The 11,842-nt window shown below is 22.1% G+C and overlaps 1 protein-coding gene across 2 annotated transcripts in view; it reads right to left on the reverse strand.

Moving 5' to 3' along the window:
- Window positions 1-1,465: 1,465 nt before the first annotated feature.
- Window positions 1,466-11,842, reverse strand: part of LOC117174424 — a 15,877-nt gene continuing 5,500 nt past the window's right edge. The window contains exons 2-5 of one of the 2 annotated variants that reach the window (XM_033363536.1): window positions 10,725-11,056; window positions 10,413-10,637; window positions 2,397-2,504; window positions 1,466-2,327 (exon numbers count right to left, since the gene is read on the reverse strand). In XM_033363536.1, the coding sequence (XP_033219427.1) occupies window positions 2,086-2,327; window positions 2,397-2,504; window positions 10,413-10,637; window positions 10,725-11,056 (907 nt within the window). In that variant the 3' untranslated portion in view covers window positions 1,466-2,085. The remainder of the gene's footprint in view (window positions 2,328-2,396; window positions 2,505-10,412; window positions 10,638-10,724; window positions 11,057-11,842) is intronic. The other variant, XM_033363537.1, reaches the window with a different exon arrangement.

Below are 11,842 nucleotides of genomic sequence, written 5' to 3' on the forward strand. Positions count from 1 at the left end.
AACAAGATAGAGTTTTCAATAAAATAAAGGAAGTTTTAACCATATAGTTGAGTTCTGAACTAAAAAAAAATCCGTTTTTTTTTAACAAAAAATGGAACGGTTTAATTTTCAATTAAAAAAATAATTTTGAATAAAAAAAGGAGTTTCAATAAAATAGTAGAATTTTCTGCAAAAAAAAGTTAAGTTTCAACAACAAAAATGAATTTTCAAACAAGAATAATTTTACCAAAAAAGATGAATTTTCAAAATAATAATTTCCTACTAAAAATACCAATTTTCATTAATTTTCAACCAAAAGAGAAACGAATATTTAACAAAATAATTCAATTTTCAACAAAAATAAAATTAATTTTCTAGCAAAAAAGATGGATTTTAAAACAAGAAAAATAATTTTCTACCAAAAAATATGAATTTTCCTGCATTATATTCAATATCAATATATTGTTGAAAAATCATTGTTTTTTTTCAAACTTTTTTTTTTAAACTAAATATTTAACTATTCCATTTTCGGGTAAAAATTGATCTTTGCCTTTGAAAATTCATTTCTTTCTTTTTATCTGAAATCTTTATTTTTTCAATTTTGGTTGCAAATTCATTTTTTTTTTACTTGATAATTCATTTCTGAAGATGACAATTTAACTAGGTAGTTAAGAATTCATAGTTTTTCAATCGAAAATTAATTAATTTTTTGTTAAAAATTGATCTTCTTATTCCAAAATTCAACTATGTAATTGAAACTTTAATGCATGTTGTTGAAAACTCGCCTTTTTTTAGAACATGATTCTTCTTGTATAAAAATGTTTGAAAATTTACCGATTTTGTTCAAAATTATCTTTTTTTATTCAAAATTATTATTTTTTTATTTAAATTTTTAACGCTAATATTTTTAATTGAAGATTAATTCTTTTTAGTTGAAAATTCGTCTTGTTGGAAGAATATTATTCTTATTGTTTAAAAATGATAAAAATTATTTTTTTAAACTGAATATTTGCTACTTCATTTTTTTAAATTGATATACTTTCAATCGAACATTAATTTCTTTCTTTAATAATTGAAAGATTTTATCGAAACTTCTTTTATTTGGGTTAGAAATTATTATTTTAACAGAAAATTAAACTTTCATTTTTTTAGTTGAAAATTTGTTTTTTTTTTACTTGAAAATGCACCTGCGGTGGAAAATCCGTGTATTTGATTAAAAATTCGTTTTTTTTTTTAGTAGAATATTATTATTCTTCTTTGAAAATGATAAAAAAAAATACCGATTTTGTTAAAAATACTTTTTTCGTATATTAAATTTTCAAGGTCAGATTATTGTCCCTTTTCGAAAGTTTTTAACCATAAAAGCCTGAACAATTCTTTATGGAAAATTCAAATGTTTTTTTTCAAACATGTTCACGATGGAACAGTTAAAAAAATTTATTTCATATTCAGTGACTTATCAGAGGGAGATAATCAGATAAACAAATTTTTTGTGCAAACTGTTTAATTATTATCAACGTTTACAATACCGATGGTTCTCAAAAACTTTAATGATTAAGAATGTGAGATGCCATTATTTCATTATCAAATGAAGCACCTAAATGTGCAAAAATTTTATCACAGAATACGGCTTTGATATATTTTTCTTTAAACAATATGTGCGAATATTGGCGAATTACTAACCGTTCATTTCTACAAATTTCGCACATTACAACTCCACTTAGAAAATAATATTCTAGTTTTTACCTCTTTTTTGGGCAAAATTCACCTATAATTTATAGGAATTTAACCCCATAAAATAATAACAGTATATTTTCGTCTCTCAAAGGACTTTTTAAAAACCTTTGACTTTTTTTAAGAGAACTCTTTGATCTGCAAATAAAAAAAAAATTCGCAAGTCTTCTGCAAAAATAAGTTTTCAAAAAGAAACATTTAATAAGATTTTTTTTTTCTTCAAATCAATTGCACCTAAGACTAGAGGCTAATTTTTTCTGAAATAAATCATGAAAAAGTAATCGAAATTCCGAATTTTCGACAGAAAGGAATGCTTTCCGTGTGATATTAAAAAATAAAAAGTTATTGATTTAATACGAAAATCTAGTTTCATTATCCTTGAGTTAAATAGCTTTCGAGCATATCTTCTAAAGTCTCAATACGCTTTTGCATATACCTTGTACGAGCCATCAACTTTCTTATTCTAAGACTTTTCTTACGATCAATCTCCTTAATCATTAGTAATGTTCGACGACGTCCACTAGGCGTCGAAAGATCACTCTCTGCAATTTCCGAGACAAATCGTGGATCAAAACATCGACGCTTTTTTGTGTTCGGTGGAGTTTCATAGATATCTATCAAAGAATATTTTATAATAATTAAAAAAGAAAAATAATATTTTATCAATAAAATCATAGATTTACCAGTCGTTTCAACAGCTGTCGGTGAAAATTCCTCAAAAGGTGAAGAACGCGAATCATCTAAAATAGGTTCAATACCACAATCTGAAAATTCAGTTGGTTGGCATTGATCTGTAATGATGAAATTAAATGGATAAATAGAAGGCGCAAAAATGTGACTAGAAGTAAAATACTCATATTTGCCGCAAAACATTTATTTTAATGTTCTTACGTTCATTCGAAACATTCTTTAGCCCTTACAGGGCATACTGGGTGTTAAACACCCGGCGACGTATTTGCGCTTTAACAAAACGTACGAAATTCAAGAAAATAGAACATATGGCGCCAGATTAACAAATTACATGAAAAGCTATTTTTCTATGTCACTTTCACATGATTTTAATTTTTATAATTTGTATACGCAGTTTAAGATCAATAAAATAGTTCAATTACTCAAAGTACGGTGTTTCATTTTTCATTGAATTGAAGCTTTTATTTTTCAGAATAAATACCTTTTTTAGAACGAACACGATAAGACTAATTTTATTTTTAAGTAAAAATTTCCAAAACTTCAAAAGTTATGAATTTTAGAGTGAAAGAAGTCATTTTTTAATTTTTTTCCCAAAAAAGATTTTTTTTAATTACTTTAAATTTCAGAATCTGTTATAAAATCTTTTTCTCCTTAAACTAGATAAATTAAGCATCATTAATTGATTTTCTTTTAGAAAACTATCCAATGCCGTCGGCACAGCACACGTTTGAATACCCTTGGGTATCAAATACCCAGTATGCTCTTTATGTAATTTTACGGAAATGTGCCCTTCAAGGGTTAATACAATTGAGCAAAAAATTGCAAAACCAATGAATTTTGAGAAAAAATACTTAAATTTTTCACTCAAACATACCATTTTTTACAAAAAGTGAAATAGTTCAATTTTCAGCTGAGAAAAATAATTTTCAACACAAAAAACACGTATTTTCAAAAAAACAGTTCATTTTTCACCGAAAGTGATGAGTTTTGGTATAAATTAAAAATCTTTAACAGGAATAGTTCAAGTTTCAACCAAAAAGATTAAATTTAAACAAGAAGATTAATTTTCTACGAAAAAATACAATTTTTCAACAAAATACATGAATTTTGATCAGAGTTTTAAACTACACAATGAATCTTAAACTGAAATAGTTGAATTTTCAAACAAAAATAGTATAGTTAAAAAAATAAATAAAATAATAATTTTTAAGAAAAGCGTTACATTTTTATCATTTTCAAACAAAAAGAATAATTTTCAAAAATACAATTTTTCACCAAAATAAATTATTTTTTAACGAAACAGTTGAATTTTTAATTAAAGAAGACAAATTTTCAACCAAATAGTTGAATTTAAAAAATTTTAAAATTATTATTTTAAGCCAAAATTAGAATAGTAACATTGTTAGTTTAAATCATTAATTTTAAACCAGATATAAGAATTTTATACTAAAACAATGAATTTAAAAATAAAATAGTTATTAATTAAATTATCAGTTAAAAAAATTTCTTTACAAAAAAATATCTGTAAAAAAATTAAATTTTCAAAGAAAGTGATCAATTTTCAAATAAAATTTTGAATATTTAACTGGAATAGTTAATTTTAAATCAAAAGATGAATTTTTGACCAAAAATTTAATTTTTAACCAAGAAGATTAATTTCTATCAAAAATACGAATTTTCAACTGTAAACAAAGATAATTTATCATCCAAAAATTTGATAAAAAAGTTTTTAGTCAAAAAATGAGTCAAACAGCTCATTTTTCAACGAAAGAAATGGATTTTTGAATAAAACGATGAATCTTAAAGAATAAAAAAAAATTTGTAACAAAAGAGTTTAACTTTCAAGAAAATAATCTTATTTCAACTCAAACAATGAATCTTCAACTGAAATAATTGCATTTGTAATACAAAAAAATTAATTTGTACTCAAAACAATAAAATGTCAACCAAAAGTTAAATAATTAAATAAATAGTTAAATAATAACGAGTTTTCAAGAAATTAAGTTTTTACTAAAAATACGAAATTTCGTTAATTTGCAACTGAAAAAGGAAAGAATATTTAACCAAATAATTCAATTTTCAACAAGAACAAAATAAATTTTCAATCAGAAAATATGAATTTTCAAACAAGAAGAATTATTTTCTACAACAAATATGAATTTTTCCTGCATTATATTTGATTTTAATTTTGAGACATTCATTCTAAACATTCTTCAATACAATCGAGGAAACAATTGCAAAAGCAATAAATTTTCAGAAATAATATTTAAATTTTCCACTAAAAAAATATCAATTTTTGTAAAAAATTCATAAACTTAAGCTGTCAGTTTAAACAATTCAATTTTTAACCAAAAGAAAAGAAGGATTTTCAACAAAATATTTTAATCCAATCAGCGGTGAATTAAAAAAAAAGAATCTTTAACTGGACTAGTTAAATTTTAAACCAAAAAGATTAATTTTCAAAAATACAATTTTTCAACAAAATACATGGATTTTTAACGAAATAGTTGAATTTTAAACTAAAAAATAATAATTTTAAGCCAGCATTAGAATAGTTACATTGTTAGTTTTAATACATAATTTGAAACAAAACATAAGACTTTTATACTAAAACAATGAATCTTAAGCTAAAATTGTTAAAAGTTAAATTATCAGTTAAATAAATTTCTTTTAAAGAAATAACTATCAAAAAAATAATTACATTTTTAAACCAAGTGATCAATTTAAAAATAAAATTTTGAATATTTAACTGCAATAGTTTAATTTAAAATCAAAAGATGAATTTTTAATTGAAATGGTGAATCTTCAACTAGAAAATAATCGAATTTTTGACCAAAAAGTTTAATTTTCAACCAAGAAGGTTAATTTCTATAAAAAAAAAAGAATTTTCAACCAAACAGATAAATTTTTAACTAAAACGATGGATTATTTAACTGCAATAATAATTAAATTTTCAGTAAAAATAATTTCACACAAAAAAAAATCTAAAGAATAAACAAATTTTCAATCAAACAGCTTATTTTTCAACAAAAAAAAATGGATTTTCAATTAAAACGATAAATCTTAAACAATCAAAAAAAAAAAATTTGTGACAGAGTTTAAATTTCAACCAAATAATCTTATTTCAACTCAAAAAATGAATCTTCAAATGAAAGAGTTGCATTTTTAATACAAAAGAAATTAATTTATACTCAAAACAATGAATTGTCAACCAAAAGTTAAACAATTAAATTTCAAATTAAAAAATTAATATTTAACCAAACCGATCAATTTTCAACCACAACTATGTAATTTTCAATTTGAAGAAGTTAAATTTTCATTTAAAAAATAATTTGAAAAAAATAGTTACATTTTCAAATAAAATTGTGAATATTTAACTGAAATGATGAATCTCATTATTTCATTTTTTTTTTAAATTCATTTTTTTTCTGTTAAAATAGTAATTTTTAAACCAAGTAAAAGAAGTTTCAATAAAATTGTTCAGTTATTGACGAAAGAAATTAATTTTTCATGGAAAGTATATAAATTTTTAAAAATTGAGTAGCAAATATTCAGTTAAAATAAGAATTTTTTATCATTTTTAAACAATAAGAATAATATTCTTCTAACAAGACGAATGTTTAACTAAAAAAATTCATTTTCAACTAAAAATACTACCGTTAAAAATTTAATTAAAAAAATAAGAAGTGTTGATAAAAAAAGATAGTTATGAACAAAATCGGTAAATTTTCAAACATTTTTAAACAAGAAGAATAATGTTCTAAAAAAAAGGCGAGTTTTCAACAAAATGCATTAAAGTTTCAATTACATAGTTGAATTTTCGAATAAGAATATCAAGTTAAAAAAAATGGAATGGTTTAATTTTTATTTAAAAAAAAATTTGAACCAAAAATAAGGATTTCAAAAACAAAATGAATTTCCAACCAAAAATGGAAAAATGAAGATTTCAGATAAAAAGAAAGAAAAGAATTTTCAACTGCGAAGATAAATTTTTACCCGAAAATAGAATAGTTAAATATTTAGTTTAAAAAAAAGTTTCGACAAAAAAAACAACGATTTTTCAACAATATATTAATAATGAATATGATGAAAGAAAATGCATATTCTTGGTAGAAAATTATTCTTCTTGTTTGAAAATTCGTATTTTTAGTAGAAAATTATTTTTTTTGAAAATTCATCTTTTTTGGTAAAATTATTTTTTTAACTGAATGTTTAACTACTATTTAATTTTTTTGAAAATTCATCTTTTTCAGTTAAAAATATATTTCTTTTTTTGATATTTGAATTATTTTGTAGAAACTTCTTTTTTTTCAAAATAATTTTTTGGTTGAAAATTAATTTTTATTTGAAAGGATTAAATTTAAACCAAGAAGATTGATTTTTATCAAAAAATATTAATTTTGAACTACAAAGACAAAATTTTCAAGTAACGAAAAAGGAATTTTCAACTAAATTATTAAATTTTGAACTATGGAAATGAATTTTTAATTAAAAATGAATTTTCAAAACCAAAAATGGAAATTAAAAATTGATTTTTCAACCCAATAGTTCAATTTTCAACGGAAAAAATGAATTTTCAACTACAAAGATAAATTTTTAACCAAAAAGAATAGATTTTTTGTAAACAGATAAATTTATAATAAAAAAAATTGTCTTATAAATGAAAATAATAATATTCTACAAAAAGCGATGAATTTTCAAAAAACGACATGAATATTCAACCACATAATAGTCCAATTTTCAACTAAAAAAGACACATTTTTAACCAAAAGTACAATAGTTAAATTTTCAGTATAAAAATAATTTTCAAAAAAAAAAGAAATTTCAAATAAATATTTAACTTCACAACTAAAAAAATCATTTTCAAGCAAATAATTTTCGAGCAAAAAGAGCAATTTTCAACTAAAAAAACTTAATTTGCAACTCACAAAGAAAACTAGTGTTTAACAGCATACTCCAATTTTCAAATAAAAAGATTAATTTTCTACCAAAATATACAATTTTTTAACAAAATACATGAATTTTTAACGAAATAGTTTAATTATGAACTAAAATGAATAATTTTCAAAAACATGAACCAAGAAGATTAATTTCTACAAAATTATAAACAGTTTTAATTAAAAATAATAATAATTTTCATTGAAAAAAGAAGAATTTTCAATGAAAATTATGAATATTCCACCAAAAAAATTATTTGTTTACAAAAGAATTTATTTTTCAACCAAATAATTTTATTTGCAACATAAAAGAATTTTCAATTAAAATAATAAATAATTAACTGGAATAGTTACACTTTAAACCAAAAAGATTAATTTTTAGATAAGAAGATTAATTTTCAAATAAAGAGATTAATTTTCTACAAAAAAATAAAATTTTTCAACAAAATACAAGAATTTTCAACGAAATAGTTGAATTTTGAACTAAAAAAAAATTTAATTTTCAACCGAAAATAGAATAGTAACATTTTTTATTTTAAAAATTAACTTTAAAACAAGCATAACAGTTTTCAACTAAAAGTTTTAATTCTTAACAAAAATAGTTGAATTTTCAAACAAAACAAAATTTAATTTACCGAAAAAAAAAACAAATTGTTAAAAGACGAAAAAAAAATTTTTTTCAAAAAAATAATTACATTTTTAAACAAAGTGATCTATTTTTAAATAAAATTTGTTAATATTTAACTGAAATAGTTGAAATTTAAACCAGAACAATGTTTTTTTTTAACTGAAATGGTGAATGTTTAACTAGAATAATCGAATTTTTGACCAAAAAGATTAATTTTCAACCAGGAAAATTATTTTTTTTTAAACAAAACGAATTTTCAACTAAAATAACATAATTTATCAACAAAAAATTTAATAAAAATGAATGCTCAGCCAAAGATATGAATTTTTATCTAAAATTATGGAATATTCAATTAGAATAATAGTTTCATTTTGAGTTAAAAAAAAAAAGATTTTCAACCAAAAAAATATTCAAAGAAAAATCAAGTTTTCAATTAATCAGCTCATTTTGCAACCAAATAAATGAATTTTTAATGAAAAAGATGAATCTTCAACTAAAAACAATTAATTTTTAACAAAATAATTTAACTTTCAACCAAATAATTTTATTTCCAACCTTAAAGATGAATTTTCAGCTAAAATGATAATTATTTAAATAGAATACTTGAATTTTTAATTAAACAGATGAATTTTCTACTAAAATGATGAATATTTAACTGAATACTTAAATTTTTAACTAAATAGTTGCATTTTTAACTGAAAAAAAAAGAAATTTTAATTGAAAATAGTTGACGTCTTCACAAACAAACAAAAATAATTAAAAAAAAAGATAAATTTTTAGCCAAAACTTCAATAATTAAGTTTTAAGTTAAGAAAATCAATTTTCAATAAAAAGAAGACGTATTTTCAACTAAAATAATGGAATATTCAACTAGAATAGTATTTTACGTTAAAAAAAATTATTTTCAACTAAAAAAGAAAAAATTTTCAATAAAACAGTTAAATTTTCAGTACAAAAATCCCCTTTTATCGAAAGGAAAAACAAGCTTTCAATCAAATAAATCACTTTTCAAATAATGAAATGAATTTTTAATTGAAGTTATAAATCTTCAACGAAGCAAATTTATTTGTAACATAAAAGATAAATTTTCAACTAAAATTATGAATATTCAACTGGCATACTTGAATTTTCAACAAACAAATAAAAAAAGAATTTTTAAAGAATTAGTTTAATCTTCAAACAAAAAGATTAATTTCCTACCAAAAAACAAACAAACGATTTTCAATAAAATACATGATTTTTAAACGTCATAGTTTTAATTTTAGATTAAAGAAGGCCAAATTCAAATAAATAGTTAAATTTTATCTGCAAAAAAAAATAATTTTCAACAGAAAATGGAAGTAAAATTTTTAGTTATAAAAATTAATTTTCAACAAAACAAAAAATTAATTTGATTAAAAAAAGATTTGTCAACCAAATCTAAAGAAATTAAGTTTTAAGTTAAACAAATTTTTTACCAAAAAATATGAATTTTTAACTAGAATAATAGTTAAATTTTCAATTTAAAAAAGCAATTTTCAATAGAAGAAGAAACCAATTTTCAACAAAATAGTTCCCTGTTCGAAAAAAAATTCCTTTTTGTCCAAAGAAAAAACAAGTTTTCAATTGAAAAGCTATTTTCCAAACAAAGAAATGAATTTTTAATTAATATGATGAATCTTCAACCAAAAAAAAAAAATGAATTTTTAACAAACGAAGATAAGAATTTTTAAACACGGAGATTAACTTTTAAAGAAAAAGATAATTTTCTACAAACGAATCGATTTTTTAACAAACTACGTGAATTTTCAACGAAATAGTTGAATTTTTAGTTAAATTTGCAGTTGGAAAAATTAATTTTTAACCAAACTGACGAATTTTCTACTGAAATAGGTGAATTTTCTACCTAAAAAAAACATTAAATTTAATCAGATATTAATTTTCTACAAATAGAGAAGAATCTTTCACAATGTAAATAAATTTTGTAACAAATATTTTAATTTTTCAACAAAAAATATCATTTTCCAACCAAAATGTTGAATTTTCCCTTGCAAATAGAATTCTTAATAAAAAGAAAACCTTATTCATAGAAAAGTAGTTAAATTTTCAGTTAAAAAAAATTATTTCCAACAAAGTAGTTACATTTTAAAAAAGAGATGAATTTTCAATTAAAATTATGAATCTTCAAACAAAAACTTTTAACGTTTAACCGCAAGTAGTTAAAATTTTTAACTAAAAAAAGATACATTCGCCATGAAAATGTAACACATTTTAAAAATAAACTTCAGAAAAAATCTAAAAACTACTCGAAATACTTTCTTTTTTTTTTAATTTTGAAGATGGAACTTTGAAATTGAGACGAATTTAGTCTTAAAACAAGGATTTTAGTAACTCCTTTTTTCTAAATCCGAATTATAATTCTTAAAAAAAATACGAAAATAAAAATAGAATTTTCATGATATTACCATAACTTTCCTCCTCCACAATTTCCGTGATAATGGGCTTAGAATAATTGTGTTCTGTCTCTTTTTCTTGAGAATCTATTTGTGAATCCATCGAATCATTATTCAGAGTTTCATTATCAGAAATTATTGTAGGATTCACTGAGCTCCCGTTCACGACAGCTGATATAAGAGGCTTTTTAGGATTTAATAAGCGTATGGTTGTACTTTTTAATTGTCTATTGGATTCTGAAAAAAATTCATATCCAGAAAAAATTGTTGAAAAAAAATGAAATTGAGAAATTTGAAAATACGGTCAATACATCATTAACTCACCAGGTGACTTTCGAAGCGAATCATTTTCGGAAATTGTCTCGTTCGACGCAGCAGCAGAATCAGTAATCCTTGTGAGAATATTTTCTTTTACCTGATTGGCATCACATTTTTGTGTGGGAATCACAATTGGCGCAAACGGTTTTTTGGGGAGTAAAATCGAAGGAACTGCTTTACGGACCCGTTCAGCTTTTGGTATTCCTCTAACGGTGAAGACTTGCAAATCATCCTTCGCAAAATGCAGTGAGCAAATATGGATTCTTGACACATCATCTACCTTTGTTAGCTTGCAAGCCTCTCTCCATTTTTCGCATTGAGCCTCTTCTTTCGGAAATCTATGATAAACCGAGAAGATTATTCATCATTCTCGGTTTGAATTACAGCTGTTTCGTTTTTATCGAATTCGACAAACGTTTAATCTGATTGAAATCAATCGTAATCAGATATTGTTACAATTTTTATCCAAATTCAAATATTATTTTTTATTTAAATACTCAATTGCTTAAAACAGTACTTTATTTAACGAATTCAAACAAAGATTGTCACTTTTTTACTTGATTTTCTCCTTCATTTAATCAAAAATAATTTTCAAATGGAGAAAATCATTTTAAAAATGGTGCAGTTTCAAATTTAAATCATAAAAATTGCAAAATAAATCAAATTTCAAATTAAAACTTAGATTTTACACTAAACAATATCAATTTTTTACAAACAATTGATAGTTCAACTTTCAGTTGCGAAAATAAATTTTCAACCGAAAAACAAACGGATTTTCGACCAAGCAGATTAATTTCTACCGAAAAGACGAATTTTCAACTAAAAAATTAATTTTCAACCAAAGAAAGGAATTTTTGTCTGAAATTATGGAAAAGTTAAGTGGAATAAGAGTTACATTTTGAGTGGAAAAAATTATTTTCAAACCAAAAAAATCCAAAGAAAAATCAAGTTTTCATTCTAAAAGGTCATTTTGCAATCAAAGAAATGAATTTTTAACTAGAATTTGCAGCTAAAAGATGAATTTTAAACTAAAATGATAAATACTTAAGGAATCAACTATTTTGTTGAAAATTTGAATTTTTTATTGAATTCAACTGTTTGTGATTCAAAATCAAAATATTTTC

This window comes from Belonocnema kinseyi, chromosome 6, assembly GCF_010883055.1.
Source record: "Belonocnema kinseyi isolate 2016_QV_RU_SX_M_011 chromosome 6, B_treatae_v1, whole genome shotgun sequence".
Classification (NCBI taxonomy): domain Eukaryota; kingdom Metazoa; phylum Arthropoda; class Insecta; order Hymenoptera; family Cynipidae; genus Belonocnema; species Belonocnema kinseyi.